At 39.3% G+C, this 21,352-nt stretch overlaps 2 protein-coding genes and 1 long non-coding RNA gene across 3 annotated transcripts in view; 2 read left to right on the forward strand and 1 right to left on the reverse strand.

Annotated features, from left to right (window-relative positions):
- Nucleotides 1–374: 374 nt before the first annotated feature.
- LOC110055324 (fibroblast growth factor 20-like) lies at nt 375–4,253 on the reverse strand. The gene is made up of 3 exons (XM_020761707.2): nt 3,682–4,253; nt 2,709–2,812; nt 375–2,016 (listed from the first exon to the last, which is right to left on the reverse strand). The coding sequence occupies exons 1-3, from the start codon at nt 3,812–3,814 to the stop codon at nt 1,834–1,836; spliced, it is 420 nt and encodes a 139-aa protein (XP_020617366.1). The 5' UTR covers nt 3,815–4,253; the 3' UTR covers nt 375–1,833.
- Nucleotides 4,254–9,941: 5,688 nt separating this feature from the next.
- LOC110055325 (transcription factor 24-like) lies at nt 9,942–13,521 on the forward strand. Its single transcript, XM_020761708.2, has 2 exons — nt 9,942–10,917; nt 12,857–13,521. The coding sequence occupies exons 1-2, from the start codon at nt 10,594–10,596 to the stop codon at nt 12,950–12,952; spliced, it is 420 nt and encodes a 139-aa protein (XP_020617367.2). The 5' UTR covers nt 9,942–10,593; the 3' UTR covers nt 12,953–13,521.
- Nucleotides 13,522–15,652: 2,131 nt separating this feature from the next.
- The window catches only part of LOC149097553 (uncharacterized), a 12,566-nt gene continuing 6,866 nt past the window's right edge, over nt 15,653–21,352 (forward strand). The window contains exons 1-2 of the long non-coding RNA XR_016204220.1: nt 15,653–15,748; nt 15,870–15,929. This is a non-coding gene — a long non-coding RNA (uncharacterized LOC149097553). The remainder of the gene's footprint in view (nt 15,749–15,869; nt 15,930–21,352) is intronic.

Consider the following 21,352-nt stretch of genomic DNA (forward strand, 5'->3'; position numbering starts at 1 on the left):
TTGCAAACGACTGCAAAAAAAAAAAGCCCAAAATGTATAAGCGCTCTATCTCGCAGAGCCATTGTTTTGCTCATTGAACCTTTTGTTTGGCAACGTCCTCGTTGTTGGCGTGATTTGCGTAAACTTCCCAGCGATTAATTTGCCAGAGCCCGCCGACATTCTCGTTGAACCACTCCGCTTCTAAACGATCTGATTGAAGTTGAGCTGACAACAGAAAGCAAGAAGGTAAAGGAACTCATTTGTCTGTTTTAAGGTAGGAATTACATCTACTAGACTTTAAATTGATCATTAGTAATTTAGGGATAACAAGGAAATTAGAGAAAAGATGAACTAGCTCGTCTTCCTAGCGTGTCGTAGTAAATCACAAAGACGGATTAGAAAGAATTGAGGAAACACACCTTCATGTTTTAATTACCTTCCCAGCTAACTCCACATCACAGCAAGTAAGCTATTACTGTCTCGGAAGCGAGATTCGGCCTCTGTGAACTTGCACAGATATATATTGTTGAATGAGTTAGTCGCTCATCTGCGATTCGCTGTCCTTAGTTTATTTGTCTTGTTAGCTGTCTTATCGTAGGTTAATCAACGCGTTCGTCTCTTTACGTTTGTCATGTGATTCGAAAATTCCAAGAAATAATTGTCACCCTCTGGAGATCACTGGAATTTAACATTTTATCTTGAAACAGTCATCTGGAATTTTTTCTTTCGACTAACAAGACCCTTGGGTGCGAACTGAGGTTACAACATTTCGCAATATTTCTACTTGAAGTGGTTTACTAACAATGTTGTATTTGTAATGCTTTTTACGCTTTATAATTCCAGAAATAACCCCCTTGATGTTTCGTGTGTGTAAGGTTACTTTATAAGCCCTTCCCGCGTTGAGGTATGGGGGAATCTTTGTTTACATTATTTGCCTCATTAGCACGAGCGATTCAGTTTCTGATCAAGATACAAAAATATCAGTCCTGCCTATTAACAGGGCATGGTACAATTAACTGTCTAAAGGAATTTAAGGCCGATGTATTGAATACTTTTTGTCTGACGCGGGGTTTAAAAACGCAAAATCTTACAAAGAATGTATCAGCTCATTGGCGCTTTTGCCACCCAGCAATGTTGCAGTTATTGAAATCCAATTTCACCTTGAACGTGACATCTAAAGAGCCAAAAATTTAACCGTTTACTAATTTTCACAAGCTCGTTAGGTAGCGTCCACAGTACGCCTGAGAAATTTGAAAACGCAACTTTTATTTCTACGGTTAGGCCTACCGTCCACACTTATCCGTTACGAAAACGGAGCTTTTCGAAAACGCTCTTCAAACCGGAGGAATTTGAAAACGCCGGCTTTGTGTTTAAGTGTGAACGAAAAACATTTTGAAAACGGAGCTTTTCGAAAACGATGCCGTCATGACAATCATGTGAGATTTCTCTGACCGAGTTTTCCCTAAACACAAATCCAAAATGACCGGTGATTGTTGCGTTTTTAAATTCCTCCGTGGTAGTGTGAACGGCAAACATTTGATGCGTTTTTAGAGTGAAACCGCCGTATTTTAAATTCCTCCAGCGGAGTGTGGACGGAAAACATTTGATGCGTTTTCATGCGTTTTTAGAGTGAAACCTCCGTTTTTAAATTCCTCCAGCGGAGTGTGGACGGAAAACATTTGATGCGTTTTCATGCGTTTTTAGAGTGAAACGTCCGTTTTCATATTCCTCCGCCGTGGTGTGGACGGGGTCTTGAAATGTTTGGAGTCAATTCGTATCAAACACGATGCTTTGTAGTCGACATATATATCAGAAATTAAGTCATAAACGATCTGTCTCTATTGTTAGTGCAGCTTAGTTCATTCGTTTAGTGATAAACTGCACATTTCGTGAAGACGTCAGGATAGATGATCGAACCTTTCCTTGAGCGGAGATCGACAGACAGTGCAGGCGCCGAGGAGAAAACTCCTTACAGAAGCTGTTGAAAAATTCCATGTCCAGGTTCTCACGGAGTACGCAGGCCGGAATCTTGGCAGCCTGAGAAGTAATAAGAAGCATGGTTCAGATAAGGTTTTTGACAGACATATTCTGTCTGATGGATAAACAAGGGAAAAGTCACTTTCGCGATTCGGCAAAATATGGTAATTGCAAAAGATGTTTTCAGGAAATTACAGGGAGTTACGTTATTTATATTCTATTATTTTCAGAAAAGAAACTTTGCAGAATGTCCACAGTCTAAATCAGGTTTTTTTGTTCCCCGCCATTTTGTCTTAAATACCTTAGGCAGCGTCCACACTACCCCAGAGAAATTTGAAAACGGAGCTATATTTCTACGGTTAGGCCACCGGGTAACGATGGCGTCACTATAATCATGTGATTTCATTGATCGAGTTTTTCCTCAAACACACATCCAAAATTGTTGCGTTTTAAAACTCCTCCAGCGTAGTGTGGACGGAAAACATTTGATGCGTTTTCAGAGCGAAATCTCCGTTTTCAAATTCCTCCGGCGTGATGTGGACGGGGTGTTACGTGTATGTACCTGGGATGTTTATGGCGAGTGAAAACTTGAATGTAATTCTGCAAGGCTGAAAAAACTCTTAAACACTTAGTTTCAAAAGGTTTTTCATATTTGAATGTTCTTTTCCGTCATAGTGTCACGCATCGTATGACTGAGTTTTCTGCTCATTTCTACTGAGTATAAACTCAGCTAGTGTGGAATGAGAACTTACAGATGTAACAATGTTTCCTCGGTTGTCAATGCCAACATACAAGCCCGCCTCAGTTGCCCACAGAGTCGTCATGTTAGAGCCCTCGGAGTTGAGATGAAACACAGCTGAAAAAATAATCAGCGATTAATTCCCCTTGATCAAGTCCGAACTCCGAGCGCAGAGCTCAAGTACTAACGTTCTTCATATTTCCATCGAGCTCGTGGTTCTTGAAAGAAAGTGATCACAAAACCACATGAGTAATAATTTTATTTTCCTGTTGGGAATATCCGAAAAATGCTACTGTCAGCAACATGACAAGTAATGACTGTGTTATGCTGACGTTACAGCTTTTGAGACGCTCGTGCTGTTTAATGATTGGCTAATATGAATCGTTATCTCGTCGGGTACTTCACGAGGATTTGCCGAACACGGTGCTAGCTGCCCAAGCGAAACATGGCGTATTTTGTGGCGTAAAGTTTATTTCGTAAACTGGTGTTCTTTTTGTCATACTGTGCGTTCTTCTAACTCGACAACGAGGATGACTTTGTCTTCAATTTGATTTTGGTTCAAAGTATATTATGAAAAGAAGTCTGAAAAAGAAGAAAACTAGAATAAGTTTCATGTTTTTTTTTTTCAACATAAGGTTTATGTTTTAATTTCAACATAATGTTCATAATTATCAATCATTCCTTTCGTTTCAAAATGAACATGACTATTAAACCGAATATATATTTTGAATTGGGAATGAGTGAGTATTCGACTGCAGATGTACTTTCTTGATCGTTTCCGCTATCGATTTCTTCAAGCTGACAATGGAAATCTATTGCTTTGTTTTTGGATCATGAGAAGTGTCTCAGATATGATTCGCCACTAGATTAAAAATTAATGTCTAACAGGAAAATAACATGATTTGTCATTCACAAAATGCGGAAATCCTCAATGACTGTTATGAGTCCGGCAAAAGACCGATAAATGATATATTTTTGGTACTTACTGTATATGCTATCATTGTTTTTCGTTCCTCGCACTGTACCGTCCGGTCGAACTTCTAGATAATGGCCATTTCTACACTGTAGTTTTCGTTTTCTCGGCAACAAAGCTGTCCTCAGCTGTACTCGGAAGACCATCTCTACAGCACGGAAAAATCTCTCGAACACTGCCGATCCGATGAACGTCACAAAAATGATTGTCACCCTCTCAATTTCGCGTGTTCAACCGAAGCAGCTAATTGAAAACGGATATAAAATATAGTTTATCTGGTTTCGCTATAAATGTTGGTTATGTTTTGCCCACGAAACGAATATTTAGGAGATTAGTTCGTACTATTCACTTATTGGCTTATTCAAATTACGTGATCAATACAAGCTGAGCTATATATGCACCACTTTGATGACCAAAAATTTCTGCGCGTTGCAAAACATAACGTGTGTTTTTCTTTTTCACGTTCACCTAAATCAATTGCGTTAACTTTTGAAGTAAATTTTAAATTTTTTTTCTCCGGTATATATAGGCCTGAGTACAAAGGGTTTTTCGTAAAAAAAAACAAAAAAAACATAATTTAGATTTTTGCCTTTATTATATATTAATTTGATGTTAAATGATAATGTATAAAAACGCGCACAACAAAAAGAACCCGAATTTTCTTAGTGAATAAAACGTTTTTCGAGCTATTGTAGCTCTCACTGTAATCTTTTACACGCAGAAAGCTTACAAGAACTTCGTTAAGATTAAAATGTGAAATGATCCTCAACTGAATTAAAACACGGCTAATATCAGAAAATCTTCCTTAAAATTCCATTCGCTTTATTTGTTATCAAAAATTGGCTTCATTTGAATCCCTTTCAGGCTCCGTCCACACTACGCTGGAGGAATTTGAAAACGCAGCTTTATTTCTACACTTAGGCCTACCGTCCACACTAATTCGTCACGCAAACGGAGCTTTTTGAAAACGCTCTTCAAACCGGAGGAATTTGAAAACGCCGGCTTTTCGTTTACGTGTCAGTGAACAGAAAACATTTTGAAAACGGAGCTTTTCGAAAACGATGGCGCCATGATAATCACGTGATTTCCCTGACAGAGTTTTCCTCAAACACAAATCCAAAATGACCGGTGATTGTTTCGTAATTCAATTCCTCCGGCGAAGTGAGGACGGAAAACATTTGGTGCGTTTTGAGAGTGAAACCTCCATTTTCAAATTCCTTCGGCGTAGTGTGGACAGGCCATAGTTTCTTGCTGTTTTCTATCTGAATGCACTTTACGGCAGAAGTCGTTGGTTCCCCTCTCCTTCAATATTTACAATGACTACTTGTCGGCAACAGATTTCTAGTTGATCAAATTACTTAGAAAACTTCAGTGGCGAAAATTGCGGGCTCAGGTCGGACTAGGCGGTTTTCTACATTTACCGGCGTTGCTTAGCAACACGAAGAATCCTGAAATATATGGTGACTCTTTGTTCCACTTGAATGTTGTCGACATGAACCGTTCAATGTCCATTCCTGAACATTGACGAGGATTGTAATGGAACAAGTCGCAACGCGTTTCTCATTACTATTATTACCTAACTAATAGATAGATCACTCGGAGTAATACTTATATTCATCTTGTCCAAAGGACATCTTAATTAGGGCGCCATCTAAGAACGGAAAACTTCTGCACTCAGTTGAGCTGTCCAAGATGACCCAAGATGAGCAAAAATCCCATTAGAATTGACAACCTTATTGTATCGCTCTTGAAGCTGTTAGCAATCGCTATGAGAAGAGAATAACGTCTCTAGGTCTGATATCTCTTTTTGCCCAGGTTTATGTTACTTAGGTAAGCCTAGGTAAAATGTTGCTATATTTGCAATTATTTTTTTAACCGGAGAAGCTCTCAAAGCGGAAATTCGAGGAAAGAAGTAATCGTAGGTTTTTTCAAGTAAGAAAAAGATTCTGACATTCTTCATCAGTTCCTACAAACAGTCCGGGTGTTTTTCAGTGTTACGCAAGGTCGAATCCTTTCATGTATACTTTCTTTTGAAGCAGTCTGCTAGTAAACACGTCCCTAGATAGCTTTATTACACAAAGCATGCTCTTTGAAAGGTAGCCAATTAAGCGTTTTATCGAAGAACTCAGCTGTGGCGTGAACAGATTTCAGAGATAGACCGTAGAATATCAGTGACGCCATCAGTAGTCGATAAGTCGCTGTCCATCGTGTGCGTGCTTAGCGTGCGTGGCTTTGCGCGCGAGGAAAACTTGCGTGTTAATATAAAAGATTGAGACTTGTAAGCAAGTGTTAATGATCGTAGACGCTTGCGTTGTTTTTCACGTTGTAATTTTTGTCCAAAAATGTTAGATTTGATGGGATCTGTTTTATCGTTGCTCTCTTCGCCGGAAATAATTGTTTTGGTAAGACAACGAAACTATAAGCTGGTGATGAGTGATACAGGAAAGAAAATAAGTAATCTGATGTACTATCTTTTTATTTTATTACTCCTTGTCTGATACGTTTTTTGCGGTTTTATGGTTAGCGATAAAGCCTATTTTTTTCGCCGAATTGTTACCTAATAATCAAGGTTGTTCCATAGCCTGAAATAATCGGCTTTTGACTCTAACTTTAGCATGGATTGGAAGTTATGTGCCCCGTTAATGTACCCCTTTATCTCTTGTGTAGAAGCATTTAGTTTTATGATAGACCTTTTAGCTTTTTCTTATTCCTGTTTGATCCTAAAGAAAAGCGATTTGTTGGAAGTGTAACATTCACAGTGGCCTACGGTTGGTTAGCTCTAATATCGAGAAAGAGTTAATCTTTACAGGCTGTTTTTTCAACGGCCGGACATTTAGAAATACTGCACACATTTTTGTTCTTACATCAACAGAATACTCATGCGATATTGCGTTTTTGATAAAAGATTATATCTACTTGGTCATGAAATGAAATAGTGCAGTTATACCAGCTATCACTGCCATTATCTAAGAAGATGTTCTTGTATTTGAGTGTATCTATTTGTAGTAATTGCGGAGTACTTTTAGCGACAGCTTGTAAAACACAGTCGCAGATCAAGCGAGCCGCAGGTACGACCTATTCGTCAAAGAACTACTTAATTGATGTCGTGTTTTATGTAAATAAGTGAGTATGTACACTCACTGAGCGTTTTTTTGCACGACTTCACATCCAATATCTCAGTAAAGATTACTAGATATGTAACCTGCCTGCTCGCGGACTCGCGGGTAAAGTGGAAAACGCAGCTACAGACGGTTTTATAACTGTTCGACAGTTGTGCGGGTTTGCAGCGTGTAGTGACAGTACTAGCAGCTATTTCAGTGTTTGGGTGACACAAATCAATACGGTCGACTAAATATTGCTGTATCATCCTCTCGTAACCTTGTCTCAGTGTCACAAGAAGACGTCTCACTGAACGTGCTCCGGTGACATGAAAAACTTTAATTTTTGAAAACTTTGCTGGTAATCTTAATTCTTCAGTTAAAGAGATTACAAGAGATTACATTGATGCAGAATAGAGGCGCGTCCTTTCGGACTTTCGGTGAGAAAAAGGGCCGGGTGTTATCTCAAGTCAGAAGAAAACACAACGCTATTAACCTCGTCAAATTAAAAGTTAAACCTCTTTAAAATGGTGCAAATTAACCGATCAGTGAGACCTTTGATTAAAATTGTACTTTCCTGCCAGCATTCTTGTCAGGCCGTCTTCCTATCACTGCAAACTTTGCAGAGGTTTTTGGGCCACAATCAAAATGTTATCATTCTTTGTCCAACCTACTTGGTGCTTTAGCCAGTGTCGACTTTCCTTAGCTCAGCTGTCGCTCTTGGAGGCCAACGAATTAATGGGAATGGAATAAGCTTATGCGAAGAGCCGGTTGGGGAATAAACTGTTCTATCGAAAACACATTGTTCAACTTTGTGTATTGCATTAAGGCTGCGTTATAGATTAGAAGTAAAGAGATGTTGTAAAACCGGCCAAATCGCAAGCCAGCCCTTAGCTCAAAGGAGTGAGGACCTTCGAATGAAATTGCACTTATTCTGTTTTGATGTTCAATAATCTTAAGTTTAAGGTTGCCGTATAGTTCGCTGCAGTTATTGCCCGTAGTTACCACAGCCGTGAAAACTGTACATGTAATAAATTCAGGCCATCTTCCCTCAATTTATTTCGAGCTTTTTGGGTTAATAATGAATTCTGTAATTTGTCGATTAATTCTCAAAACAAATTCTACCCGTGCATTATTGTCAAGTTTCTTTTAATCTTGTAATATGCGAGAGCTTCTTAAGGAAATAATTAAAACTAAATTTTCTGTGCTCCATTAAAAGGGCTACATGAAAACGGGTGGCTATAAACCAGAGAAGATAGCCCTTGTTCAGTCTGTCTTAAAGGAGCTCAGTCACAGCATTTTGAGTTAGCTTGGCCTCGTACAAAGTTACCTTGAAATTGAACGAAACCCGAAAAAAATAGTTTACTAAGACAAAAAAACACCAAAGAGATATTAATGACCATAAGGGAACAAGGACGGTTAAGGATGGAGAAGATTAACACGGATTGTAAACGACGAACTTGAAAAATTTAGGCTAAACTTTTCAACATGCATAAACCGTGACCTAGGTCCTTTAAATCCTTGTTTCTTTTTGGTTTATTGTAGCCTTGGTAAAATAACTCCATTGAGGTTCCCTACGATTTGAAGGAATTCTGATTGTCACAAAAAAATAACGTAATTTATCTTGATCTTTCTATCAAAGAACCACCTACCTTGCCGGGTGCAAATTAAAGCCCACAGAATTTCACACGCTTATTCACTTCTGATCCATTAATAACGAAAGATTAATGATATCATCAGACCATCAACAGTGACACAGGTCAAATGAAAGTTAAATCCGGCAAAGAATGTAAACATTTTTGCTCGGCCAGATGCTCTCAACAATAACAGTGTGAGCTTATCTAGTCTCACATCTTCGATCGAAGACGGTTGTCCCTTGTAAGGTGGAGGAATGCTCGAGCTCTCCACGAGCTATTTGAAGCTACAAGGAAAGGACAGTCGGAAGACGACAGTTTACCTTCTAAACGACAAGACAACTATTATAATTTTCAGCAAAAGATTCGTTTGTTTTTCAAGCAGTGTGGCACGCGTGAAATTTGATGAGGTCAAAAACCATTCTTCGCAAATTTGCGCGCGTAATGTGTAGGAACGCGTGCTTTCAACACAACCATATTAGCCATTTTTAACATGTGCTTGCCAGACATATTCAACTGACCAACAATTTGTTAAACAGGACTGAACTAGAATACCGAATCGCCGTTAGGAACTAGGGTAGATTTTAAAGCCGTTATTGCGGGCGAGACTGAAGTCGAGCTTTGATTGAGCGGTAAAAAGATTAGATCTAAGCACTGGAAGTTTTAGTTTGGGCCGGAGTTTTGTTCCCAACCCTTCCCAGTTAAGTCTCTTTTCCTTTAATTACACTGGAATGTTGATTTTCAAACCTTTGAGGGAAACGAAAATTGTTTGGAAAAATCGGTTAGTTCGAGAAATGGGGGAAAATTACAGTGTCCGACTGAGGAGACGGAAACGACTGGAGGTTCGAGTTCATATCGGGAGGTTCAAAAACTCGAAACTTCGAGAAATCAACTTTCCATTGAAGCTGGTATTCCGCTGTTTGGTTTGATGATTACTACTTCTCGCTTGATAGACAAGACTAAAAGCTGCAGTACTTTTTGACCTTTTTTGTCGCAAAGGTTTAAATTTAGAACGAAACTGTGCTGTTGCAATTTCACAAGTTCATTCGTGTAAGGACAAGTAGGGCACGCAAAATTGGTGCGTAGTCCGAAGTCCCGCCTCTATTTTTGTTTTCCATCACAAAATCTGCATTTGTACCGGTACTATATTATCACCGTTGCCCAGATCTGCAGGTCTGATATCGCCAGTTATAGCCCCAAAGCAACTGAGTGGATCAATGTCTGGTATTTAAGGTAACAAAAGGTTCACTCCTTGAAGTGAGGAAAAACAGAATACTCTGTGTCCCTCTGTCGAGTGATCTGGCTGACTGTGTCACAGATCAACAATGTATTAAGTTAATTTTCGAAGAGAAACAGATCTTTGGCAGCCCCAAACGGAATGAAAGACAAAAGCTTCTTAAGCAAATAACAGCACATACGTTTTAATATTACACATAGTATAGACACGCCTTTTTGCACTGTCATGCCTAATTTGTTCGCTAGCGGCTTATTCCCGATAAGGTTATCCTTCTAAAATGATCCACTTTTGTTTTTTAAGAAGTGCGCGACAAGATATACTGTGTTTCCTTGGATGAGCTTTCTCTCGCAACTAGCAAGCGGGTCCAGCCGTATTATCAATCTCCAAAACCAAGCTAATCTCGTTCTAAAAAAGTTCCTAGCGATCAGGGTCATCGAATAGTGTTCCGCAGAAAGTTTGGGCTCGCCAGCTGTTGAGAGCATTTAGCGATAAATCGATCGTTTTCCCTCATCGTTGTTGAAACTTGAAGAACATTCGCTTTTCTAACGTAGGCAGCACTCGATTTCCGCAAGCAAATCGCAAATTTATTGCGCTCCAATAAAATGCTCATCAGTAAACTGCAACATTAAGCTAACTTCACGCCAAGGCAATTAATGAGCGCTTAATTTGCGCGATCATTACAGAAGAAATGAATTTCAAATCATGACTGGGCAAGGAATTCCGCCATAACTTGGATAACATCTGATCTCCAGGCGGCAAACGCTATCAAGATTTAATTAACCACGTTATCAAGACTTTGCACACGTAGGTATGAAGCGCTCAGAGCACACTGTCTTCAAACTGGGAGGTATTTAGGGATTATATTCCACACAGAAGCTCTAACGAGACGGAGCCTCTTGCGCACCAACTTGCGGGAAACAAGAAAACGTTTTTCTTAACAGTAAGGGCTGCAAACCATGGGAAAGTACAATCCTGCCATCGCGCCCACAACGGACAAACAGGTACCGCGGCGGCGTCGAAAGGGAAGTTCAGACACTCCGTCCCCTAACGCGCTGCGCGAAAGGGTACGTGCGCAAAACATGAAGAGGGCGTACTTGAATCTGCAGAAAACACTACCGCAAGTTCCACCTGATACCAAGTTACCGAGGCTTAATATCCTGTTATTGGCGATCGATTACATTTCCCATCTTCGCGGCGTCCTGCACAACGACGCTCCTGAAGAGGACCACTTCCCACAGAGCCCCGAGGAGAAATGCGGCATGTTTAGACCGTTCATTGAGGTAAGAGCACACACGAGAATTCACGTTCGTTAGAGTTGAACGTTAATCTTCTTTCGATCATTTATTCAGCTGAATTGCACTCATTCAAGCAATCTGTGAATGGATGGACGACACACTGAAGCATACTTTAAGGAAATCATCTCACTAACAATCTTAAAATGAAGTGCTAAACTCCAATCACAACAGTCGTGTTTATATTGCTCTACAAGTCAGAAGTTCGTGTAAACAGTCGTTCGTGGTCGGCGCCCTTTAGCCAAGCTCCTCTGTCGAACTGAACAATCTCGACAGAAGCATAAATATCTTCTTGTGTAAACATTTTGTAGGGCAATTATTCCTCCGCGGCTATGTCATATACCGCGAGATGAGAAAAACATAAGCACGCTTTACGCTGGTTTGAAACTTTCTCAGGTAGTTTCTGCTCCCAGACCTTACAATAAAACCTAGAAATAAGTATTTTCACAGCCAGAAACTTCTTACACTCAAGAAAGGAAGATTTTTTGTCTATTTGCGCGTTTTCGTGACGGCTTCAGAGATAGTGCAAGAAAATAGATAAAAAAGCACTTTGAAGAGCGACAAAGTTTATTGAGCTAATGAGTTTCCATTGTTTTGAGTTATTCAAAACAAGATGATTTGAAAAGTGCGATAACAGAAGTTTTTCCACATTTGGAAAACTCATCGAGAGAATAGTTTACTTTCTGTGTTTAAGTATACATTTATTTAGGCATAATCAGTCGTTAATTAAATAATAAATGCCTTGTTTCGGCAGTCTTTAGGGCACTGTCACCTTCAGAAGATGGGCGGGCGGCAATGGCCGACATCATCTTCAGAGTGATTCTCGTAATCAAATTTGCGCAAACCAGCGAAACAACTTAGCGCTTTCGTCACTCAAAGCCAATCCAAATTTCAGAATTTGGGGAATTTAAGCTGTACAAATTTGACTTCTACTACAAAGCATGATTAACAACAAGCTGAGAGAAGAAAACCGTACGTAGCAGCCGTTAAAAGGTTCACCGGCACTTTTGACCCTCCAACCGCGAAGCGTGTAAGCCCGTCATGCTCTGGTATGCTGACTGTTTCGCAGAAGTCTGATTTTACATGCAGTGGGAAGTGAAACAAAAACCAAAAGATACTCTAACGTAGGTCTCTTGCACGAACATAACTATTGAATTCTATAGATAAACATTAGAAAGATGTATTGTGGACTCGCAAAATGCGTGCATCGATCTGCAGACTTAAGCTCTTTTTCAAGGTATTTCAGAAATCCACTTTCGGAACTATTTTGTTCTATAGTATTTCAGTAATCTACTTCAGTGAGAAGATATGGAACTTAATTATTTTTCTGTTTGAAAAAAAAGGTAATACTTTAATTCCATCTTTTCAGTTTTCTCTCGGTTAGGATTTTCTGAGCATCGTCAGTTTCCAATACAAACAGCCACGAAACGAAATGTGAAGGCTCTAGTGTTTAAATTGTCTTACTGATTTCTCGATTCCATCCAGTCGACGGAAGAAAGTTTAAACAACAACCAAAAATTTGTTTTGGAAGGCCATGCATTACAGTTTTATCAACAACAGAATACTTAATTGTAATTTCTAAGTTTGATTATTTTCGTTAAATGAGGAAAAGAAACAGGTATTGATGAGAAATGCCTGACCATGATACAAAACTGACCATTATACACTACGCTTAATGTTTTCGAGCTAGCCTTGCCTGGACAGTACTGCATCAATCTACCAATTTCTTGGTTGTTTAGGGTTAAGCTGTTTACTGTGTTTTCGCGGGCTAAAACAAGGGTTTTTTAGGAGAATAACAGTGTCTTCTTGGGTTATAAAACATAAGATTTGGGCTTCGCTGTGCATTCAACATGCGCAGTAAAGCTGTCATTCTAAACGGCGCGAAGGGACACTGGGATACTTATTCTGTATCGTTGATTTCTTGCAGAAGTGGCCAATCAGATGCCAGCTGTTGTCCGAGTTTTTGAAGCCACAACTCAACGAAAAACAACTGAGACAGCAAATTGCAGTGAAGGAGAAGTAGGGGGAAAAGTTTTTGGGACTGTTGGAAAAATGTGTCCTTTAACGAACTGTATCGTCGTTTCTTCGTAGCGAGCGCTCCAAAGCGTCTGTTTTCTCTCTTGAATAAACTATTTTTGTAGTATTCAAATCCCGACTTAGCTCTGAGGCTCACGAGAATAAAATAATTTTAAAAAAACCTTTAGGCCGAGAGATGAAGATACAATTCACTTTTTTCCGTATTCCCCTGACCCTCGAAGCCAAATACTTATTAACGCAATTCGTATATCTGGGAAGAGGTCAAAGAGCGAGAAACCTATCTGTTCACTCATCATCCAAAAACAAACATATTTCTTTCCGTGAAACAATACAGCTTGACGTACTAGTAAGAACGATTTGCATTTAACTTGTACGACCTATAAATATCAAACGCAGTTGCAAAGTTTATGTTGTTTATAGTTCTTCGTCATCCATTTTCAACTTTTCAAATTTAGTTTACGTGTAACTAAACTTGTATCTGCCACTTTCTTATGAACTTGGAATAAGTTTGTGAATAAATAAGCAGTGTAAAATAAACGCCCTTCTTGGACCTTGCTTGAGTAATACACGTTTTTCCAGGTATAAAGTGTTGATTGTCTTTTTGAGAGAAATCTCAAGAAAGACTGACGTATCGACAAGAGGTACCGATGCCGAGAAATAATTACTTCTCATTTAACCTGACAGATTCTCAAAATCGTGATCAGTTTTCAACTGACCTCGCTTGTGGCAAGCTTTGTTGAAGTCCCTAAGAGCTTCCCGCACCGCTATAACTGAACAACAGTCTGTCTCCAAATCAATATCGCTACTGAGAAAGACTACTAAACCAGTCCGGTTCAGATTGTATGCCACTGGGTAACGTCTTCGCACAAGTTACTGAGTGGACCAGAGACAGACAGACAGACAGACAGACAAACAGACAGACAGACAAACAGACAAACAATAGGACAGACAGTCAGACAGTACCGGTATAGACAGTACCAATGGACCATTAGACTCTGTCTACTGTCTGTCATTGTGTAACATCTGCATGCGTACACGTAATTCAGTGGACCAGACAGACAGTATCAGTAGACCAGTAGACTCCATCTACTGTCTGTCATTGTGTAACGTCTGTGTACAAGTTAACTCAAGATTGCTCACTTTTGTTACGTTATGTTCTCCTTTGCGTTCTTCCCCACGGATTTTCGAGCAAAAGTAGAGACTGCTCGCAGTTTACGGACAGACAGTACCAATAGACCAGTAGACTCTATCTACTGTCTGTCACTGTGTAACGTCTGTGTACAATTAATTGGACCAGTAGATTTTTTAAAAAACCTTCCTCCAACCAAGCTCAAACTGCTACTTCTCCTTAATGGCTGCCATGCATTTTTTTCAAAGTTAGTTAATTGTGAAAAGCTGGCAGCATGAGGAGCTTGAATTGGTCATGGCTCCTGGTCAAGGATGCCACAGGTGAGGAAATGGTCAGGGAAAAGTCAGAGAATTTTATTTTGAATCAGAATTTTGAAGAAAAGCCAGACAACATTGAAATTATAACACTGCTGATTTCCTACCAATGAAGGCTGGAAAAAGCATTTCAGGTCACTGTGATCTCAGCAATGTTTGTACTTAACAAAAGAGTTAAATTTGCAAGTGAAAATATGAAAGATCATATATTTGAACTGCGGAGAAAGAGATGAAGACATAATTGTTCATACACAATTTAAGCCTGAAAAAAAAAAAAAAAAAAAAAAAAAAAAAAATTCGGGCCTGAACAGGATTCAAACCCATGACCTCTGCGATATCGGTGCAGTTCTCTACCAACTGAACTATCGAGCCAACTGGGAGCTGATCATGTTGCGAGTTCGTTATATGCCCGTAGATGGTGCAGAATGCAAGTGAATATATGAAAGATCATATATTTGAACTGCGGAGAAAGATATGAAGACATGATTGATCGGGGAGGGGGGGGGGGGGGGGGCGGGAGGTACTTCCAGAAAAGTTGGGCGGGGGTGCCCGGCCCACCTCCCAAAACCCTTGCCCTGTTTATGACCAAAATTTGCGTTTTTTGCTACCTTATTTATGACCTGACCAAAAAATCGAGAGTCTATTTATGACCAGTGCGATTGACACCATTGGCCTAAATATAAGTTATGAAGGGCTTTTTGTTGATGGTCTTATTGATAATGATGAAAAGGTAGCTGCTTCTAAGAAACGCGCCAATTCAAGACTGGATTGCTAAAAACATACCCTATGTATAACCAAAATGGCCAAAATCGATACCCTATTTATGACTAAAACGGTTAAAAAACCCTACCCTTTGGGGCCGCACATACCTATATAGCCCATATAAGGGAGTACCCCCCCGCGGAGATTGATCATCGCAGTTATATACACAACTTAAGCAATTGTGAAATTAAAGCCTGACAAAAATTCAAGCCTGAACGGGATTCGAACCCTTGACCTCTGCGAAACCGGTGCAGTGTTCTACCAACTGAGCTATCAAGCCAACTGGGAGCTGATCATCTTGTGAGCTCGTGAAGAATGCAGGTAGGTCGGCAGGATATGAGAACCAGGCTTTATATTGGCTATATAGGCATATGCGGCCCAAAGGGTATATGGTTTTTCAGCCGTTTTGGTCATAAATAGGGTATCAAAGATAGATCACGCGCGAATATTGTCACGAGACCAACTCGCGCGGGTAACGCGCGAGATGAGTGAACGCTCCCAGCATTCTTTGCAACAACAGTTCGTCCATGTTGTTAGCTGTTGTTGAACCGCGAAAGTTGAACGAGGCCGAAGAAAGGTAGACTAAAAGATTAATTTGTTCTTATTCACTGTGTATTTAGTGTCCTTCCTTGTAGTACTTTCATGCTTTGTTCGTATGGAGGACTTTCTCCTTATCGGTGTACCTGTTGTATATTCAGGGAAGAACTGCGCTTGGAGCTGGAGAGCTTTGTTGGCGAGCGATTGAACTCAGATATCAAGTAAGCTTTTTGGACAAACAAAATATATTTGATTTATTCACATTGTTAACTGCAGTAATATGTATTTCTTCCCCTTTTGATTGGGTTCCAGCTTGCTTCTAAGTTAGCTTCGTTCTGCATGAAACATCATCATGTATGTCCTCCCCCCCGGCACCATATGTGTATTTTCGTGAGTGTTGCCCCCCACCGGCGGTATCTTCAGTATTCTCGCGAGTGTTGACTCCCCCCCCCCCCGCCCCCAACACACAGGAGACAAGATCAAATAAACAGGATGGCTATATCTGCCTTAGAAGGTGAAAATTTTATCTCAGATGAATTATTTGTCTTTGCTTAATCATAACGAGATTTTTTAGAGTAATTTATCTGGAATGAGACAACACATGGCAATTAAGTTTATGTGTAAACTGCTATATGCTTTGGAAATTAATTTGTTTTAAATTCTTGTACCTGTGATGTACATATTTGTATCAGTCAATTTGAAACCATCAGATCCCCTCCCTATGCCCACAGGGGAGGGGGTACTCCCAGAAAAATTGGGTGGGGGCACTTCTGACAACCCTTACCCTATTTAAGAGCAAATTCCATTTTGCTACCCTATTAATGCCCTGAACAAAAATTTGATACCCTATTTAAGTACTGACCCTTGAGGTGGCTCAAAACGGTAATATTTCCGTGAGACGCCAGGGCACTTCAGCATGAGGGATCATGCGATCACCCGAGGGTTCACAAAATAGCGCACAAGGTTTAAAGTCTTCAAAAATCACAACAAACATGGTGGCACGAGGCCTACTTCGTAAAACTTTGTTTCCCCCAAGTTTAGTAAGCTGTTTGTGTTATCAGTTATTTTTAACTTTGAGAACATCCATCCTTCAGGCAATTTCAAAGGAAAATATCCCTTTAAACTGCTGTGCTGGAATGTAAACGAAAATTGTGATGTTGATGTTGCGATTGATCACGCGGCTATCAATCTAAAAAACAGCAAGAAAAAAATACTTCTCTTCAGGTTTTCTTTGTTCTTTGTACTTGGCTAGGCTCACCTCCGGGTATTTGTTGTACCCTTCTTTTACCACTTATGCTGCTAACGACAACAACAAAAAAGAAAACACTATTCACGGACTATTCGCGTTAATTCACGTGGAATTGCGGGCTTTACTGATCAGCAGACCGCCTTTATGCATGCGCATGGGGTGATCTTGCAAAGTTGAGACTTAAATTTGGGCGTAGAATGTGTGCTAAAACACCTTATCCACGAAGCTAATATCTCAAAAACTGATCCAGTGAATAAAAATATTCAACAGCAAAAGCTGAATGCTTGTGGGAAATTGTAAAAAAAAACTGTGGAGTGGAATTTCTCCAACTTGGAAATATCCATTTTTCTTAAAGTAAGAAAAATCCACTCCACAGAAATTTTAAATTTTAAATATAATTTTGCCTGTTTCTTCTTCTGCATTTAATAAAAACAGGGGTCACCAGCTTAGTTTTTAAGATAGATGCAATTTATGGTAAAAAATGGGTCAAGTTTGTTGCTATGCAACAGGACAAGTGGCACAGCTATTCAAAACAGTACAGTTCCTAGCCTGAAAAATTGTACCTAGTTCTAGAAGTCTCAAAAAAAGAGAAAACTGTTTTGAACCACCTTAAATCAATACTCCAGCTGTTTCAGACCTGGCAACGTTTAAGAATGTTTTGTGTCATGCAATGTAAAGCTTGCAAGCGATGTTACTATTTAAGCCAATTTTCTATCAAGATAGGTTAAATTAAAGTAAGAAATTTTGCCAACTACCATATGTATTCTACTAGTTTTCTCCAAGATTTTTCTTAATGCTGATTTATTATCTGATATTTTGTTGCGTGCATTGTCTGTAGTCGCCAACCGCCAAATGTATGATTTCTTATTCAAAATTAACATCTGCTTGAAATGCTCATTTGTAGCCTGATATGTATTTTCAATTGCACTAACTGATCTTAGAGACCTAAAGACAATTTTACTGGAAATTAGACCTACAGTCACTCATTTCTGGATCAATGTTGGAGATAATGATCTCAGTGTGAAAGTTCAAAATGTCAGGCAATTAGCTTATAATAAGTGCCTAGTCTTCAAGATGCGCTCAATTTTTGTGTTTTGTAATTTCATTTTTTGTTTTCCCCAAGCTAGATTTCCAGTAAAAACTTACTAGATTAAGGGACACTTTTAACCAGGAAAATTGTTTTGACAGGTACACGTAAACCATGTACCACAAAATTGTTCCACAAAATTGAACTAAATTTGACATGACACAACATTGTCGCAGCATATAATTATTTTGAAAATTTGATGAAAATCAGGTTTAAATTACATACAAATCTGACAGTGCTGAATAACTGCTAAAAGATGATACTGTAGTACTATGGGTTAGCTTTTCCAGCCACACTTATTATTTTTGCTTGCTAGCATTGGTAAAAAGTGTAATTTTAGGGTTGCGTATTACTTTTTGCAGGGCAAAAAATGTACGTGTGAGGCTGTCTCAACAAGAAAATAATATTCAAACAACCTAGAAGTTACAGTTTTGAAGCAAGTCACTGGAAACCTCCTTCCTGACAAAGTTTGAGAAAATCAGTTTTTTTTTCTATCCAGCATAAGGTATAGGTGATTGTTACAGCAAGCTGCTCTTAATATCTGGTTGCAAACACTCGATTTTAGATGTCATTGGTGACCAGAGAATTGCTATTTTACATGTATGCCCTGAAATCGTTACAATAAGCAGATATTTAGTAATTAGTACATTTAAAACAATGATACATGTAAATTAAAATCACAACAAGCTAAAACTATTTGACTTTTTTCCTAAGTAAATCCCTCCTCTTTGAAGAATGTTAAAGAATATGTAGATTTGAACGATTTCCATGAAACTTAAAGGGATCGTGTAATGAATTGTGCATGTGGTAAGTTTGGTCTACATCTTAAAAAGTTTAGGCTGAATTTTTCAAGTTTGTTTGGCAAATTCAATATCATGATGATTAGTGGAACAAGTGGAAACTAGCTGCAGTGTGTGAACAAGAGGCAACTGCAATCAGGAAAATGTGTTTGATAAATATGTGAAAGAAGAGTAAGCCCTCATAAGCTTTGTGTCCAGCTGTCAGTCTTGAAAGCATTGTGAATGAAAACGTGGTTCAGTCTGTCACTGCCGATATGTAACCCCTGTCAGAATTGGTAAATGAGTATGGTGCAGGTGGCTGGGCTTGCTTTTTAGTGTTTCTTAGGAATTTCCTTTGAGCAAAACTGTTTGACATAGTACCGGTACATGTATTTTAATGGGTCATGTAGCCTGCAGAACAGGCGGATTAAAGGGGCAGAAAAGAAAACGTGCCTACCAGCGTGAAGCGCAAGACGCAATAAATCCACCTGTAGTCACACCATTGTTTATGCTTTTCCACCTGTTCACCTGGTGAACGGTTTTTGCTGATTGGTTGCTTTAAGCTATGTGAAGTCAGATGTGAGAAGAACCAAAATGTGTTAAATTGGGTGACAGGCCTACACAGACTCCTACAGCTTGTGAAATTTTTACATTTGTATTCTCTTATAAATTCCAGCCTCTCGACCTTTTATTTTGCTCCTCATTTGTTTCTGAAGGGTATTTTTTTATCAGGACTTTTTTAAAAGTTGAGGAGAGCCGTTGGCCTGTTAGAGGTCAGAGCTCTGCATGGTTTCAGCTGTTACCTATCACTTCATAGAGTTTGACACCTCTGTAATTTGCCATGTGTTGAGTTACAAAGTGTGGTTTGTCTTGCTCCATTTCTTTTATTCTCTCTGGAGGGACAAGTTGGTGATCATGTTGATTACTTGTATTCTATATTGTGATGCCAGGCCTGGTTGTTAGATTAAAACTGTGTTAAGTTATGTGGCTTGTTACCACGGATCATATTTTAGCTTTGTCCGGCGTCGCCAGAGACTGCTGTACTAGGTAGTGTTTCTTCGAGAATCTTAGAGATCCACTCTGTGTTGTCAAAGTGGTGTTTCTTGCATCCAGAATCTGTTCAAGCTTTTCATCTCTTGAGCTTGATGTTTAGGTTTATACCTCCCTTGTTCATTCTGGCACCACATGATTTAATTTAGCTAAATTTAGATGTTCACGTCTGTCGACTGTTTTGCGTCATGTATACATTTGTAAATTGGTTGCTTGAGACATTTTTTCATGCCAATAAATTCTCATTCTTTCATGCCAATCATTTCAAGGGGGCATTAGAGCATAAACAATGGTGTGACTACAGGCGGATTTTTTTCATCTCGAGCTTTACGCTCTGTGCTTGTGTATTGCGTTTCTCTCTCTGCCCTGCTAATCTGCCTGTTCTGCAGGCTACGGGTCATGTATGTAAGTTTCAGGTTAAAAAAGGAGAGAGAGAGAGAGAGTCAAAGGGTGAATTTGGGTACAATAGTTAGGTGTCTGGAAAATAGAGAGGATGTAAGTAAACATTTGGGGGGAAGGGGGCAGTTGATTGATTACTGAATTCCTAAGCATTGTGGAATTTCCAAAACCAGGAAGGGGATTTAGATGAAGATGGAAGAGCATGGTTTTTTCTGGAATCTGCACCCATTGCATGTATCTTCGTTATCTTAAGAATCTGCAGTCACTGAGTTTTGAAATAATGTATTGAACACAGAATTCTGTAACAATATTCAAGATTTCACACATGCACAGACTATGACACTGTCCCTTAATTATAAATCAGGGGTTTCATTAGGTGCTGGGCAGCAGGCAAATTGACCGGCTGTGAGGATGATTTTGCCAGCCTAGTTTGACCATCTACAGAAAAGGTTTTCTTCTGAAGAAGTTCAGTTGAAAGAATTTTGCCTGCTTGTGACAACCAGTTGCCCTCCTGCTGTAAATGTTAATGTAACCCTTGATAACAACAAAATGCATTCATTCATTTGGTAATTTTTTTATTAACTTGTAAAAAGTTTCAGTAGTAGTGGGGTAAATTGCAATGCATCTCACAAATCAGTTGATGCCAGAACTTGACAAAGAAATAAATGTAACCAAAGAAATGAAGGATTAAAGTGCTGGCACCTCACTTTGAATAATTAATTGACTAATTAATTGAATATTTGAATATTTAATTGTCACTGTATATTTATTTTCCATCAGTGATCACATGTGATACATGTATGTAACTGACTACAGTGGGTAGCCTAACTGAAAACTTGCATCGACTTGCGTGCAAATTTGATGTTGACCAAAGTGAGCACAAGTCATCACAGGTCAACGCAAGTGCACCCAAGGCTTGGCCAAACGAAGTCGCAAGTAGACCCAAGTTTTGAGCTTGCTGCTACTTGCGGGTCCATTTGACCTGGAATTTACTTTTGGAATGTTGCTACTTTCAGCATCTGTTAACTGTAATGAAATTTTATTGTTACTTTCATAGGGGTGTCATTACCTTAAGTTAAT

This window comes from Orbicella faveolata, unplaced genomic scaffold (genome assembly GCF_042242905.1).
Source record: "Orbicella faveolata isolate gen_17 unplaced genomic scaffold, um_ofav_v1 contig_47, whole genome shotgun sequence".
NCBI classification, from domain to species: Eukaryota; Metazoa; Cnidaria; class Anthozoa; order Scleractinia; family Merulinidae; genus Orbicella; species Orbicella faveolata.

Coding starts and splice junctions, on each gene's coding strand:
- LOC110055324 (XM_020761707.2), bottom strand. CDS start 3,814: ATGGTCTTCCGAGTACAGCTGAGGACAGCTTTGTTGCCGAGAAAACGA. Junction 2,813..3,681: donor AAACAATGATAGCATATACA/GTAAGTACCAAA, acceptor TTATTTTTTCAG/CTGTGTTTCATCTCAACTCC. Junction 2,017..2,708: donor GAGGAAACATTGTTACATCT/GTAAGTTCTCAT, acceptor ATTACTTCTCAG/GCTGCCAAGATTCCGGCCTG.
- LOC110055325 (XM_020761708.2), top strand. CDS start 10,594: ATGGGAAAGTACAATCCTGCCATCGCGCCCACAACGGACAAACAGGTA. Junction 10,918..12,856: donor TGTTTAGACCGTTCATTGAG/GTAAGAGCACAC, acceptor GATTTCTTGCAG/AAGTGGCCAATCAGATGCCA.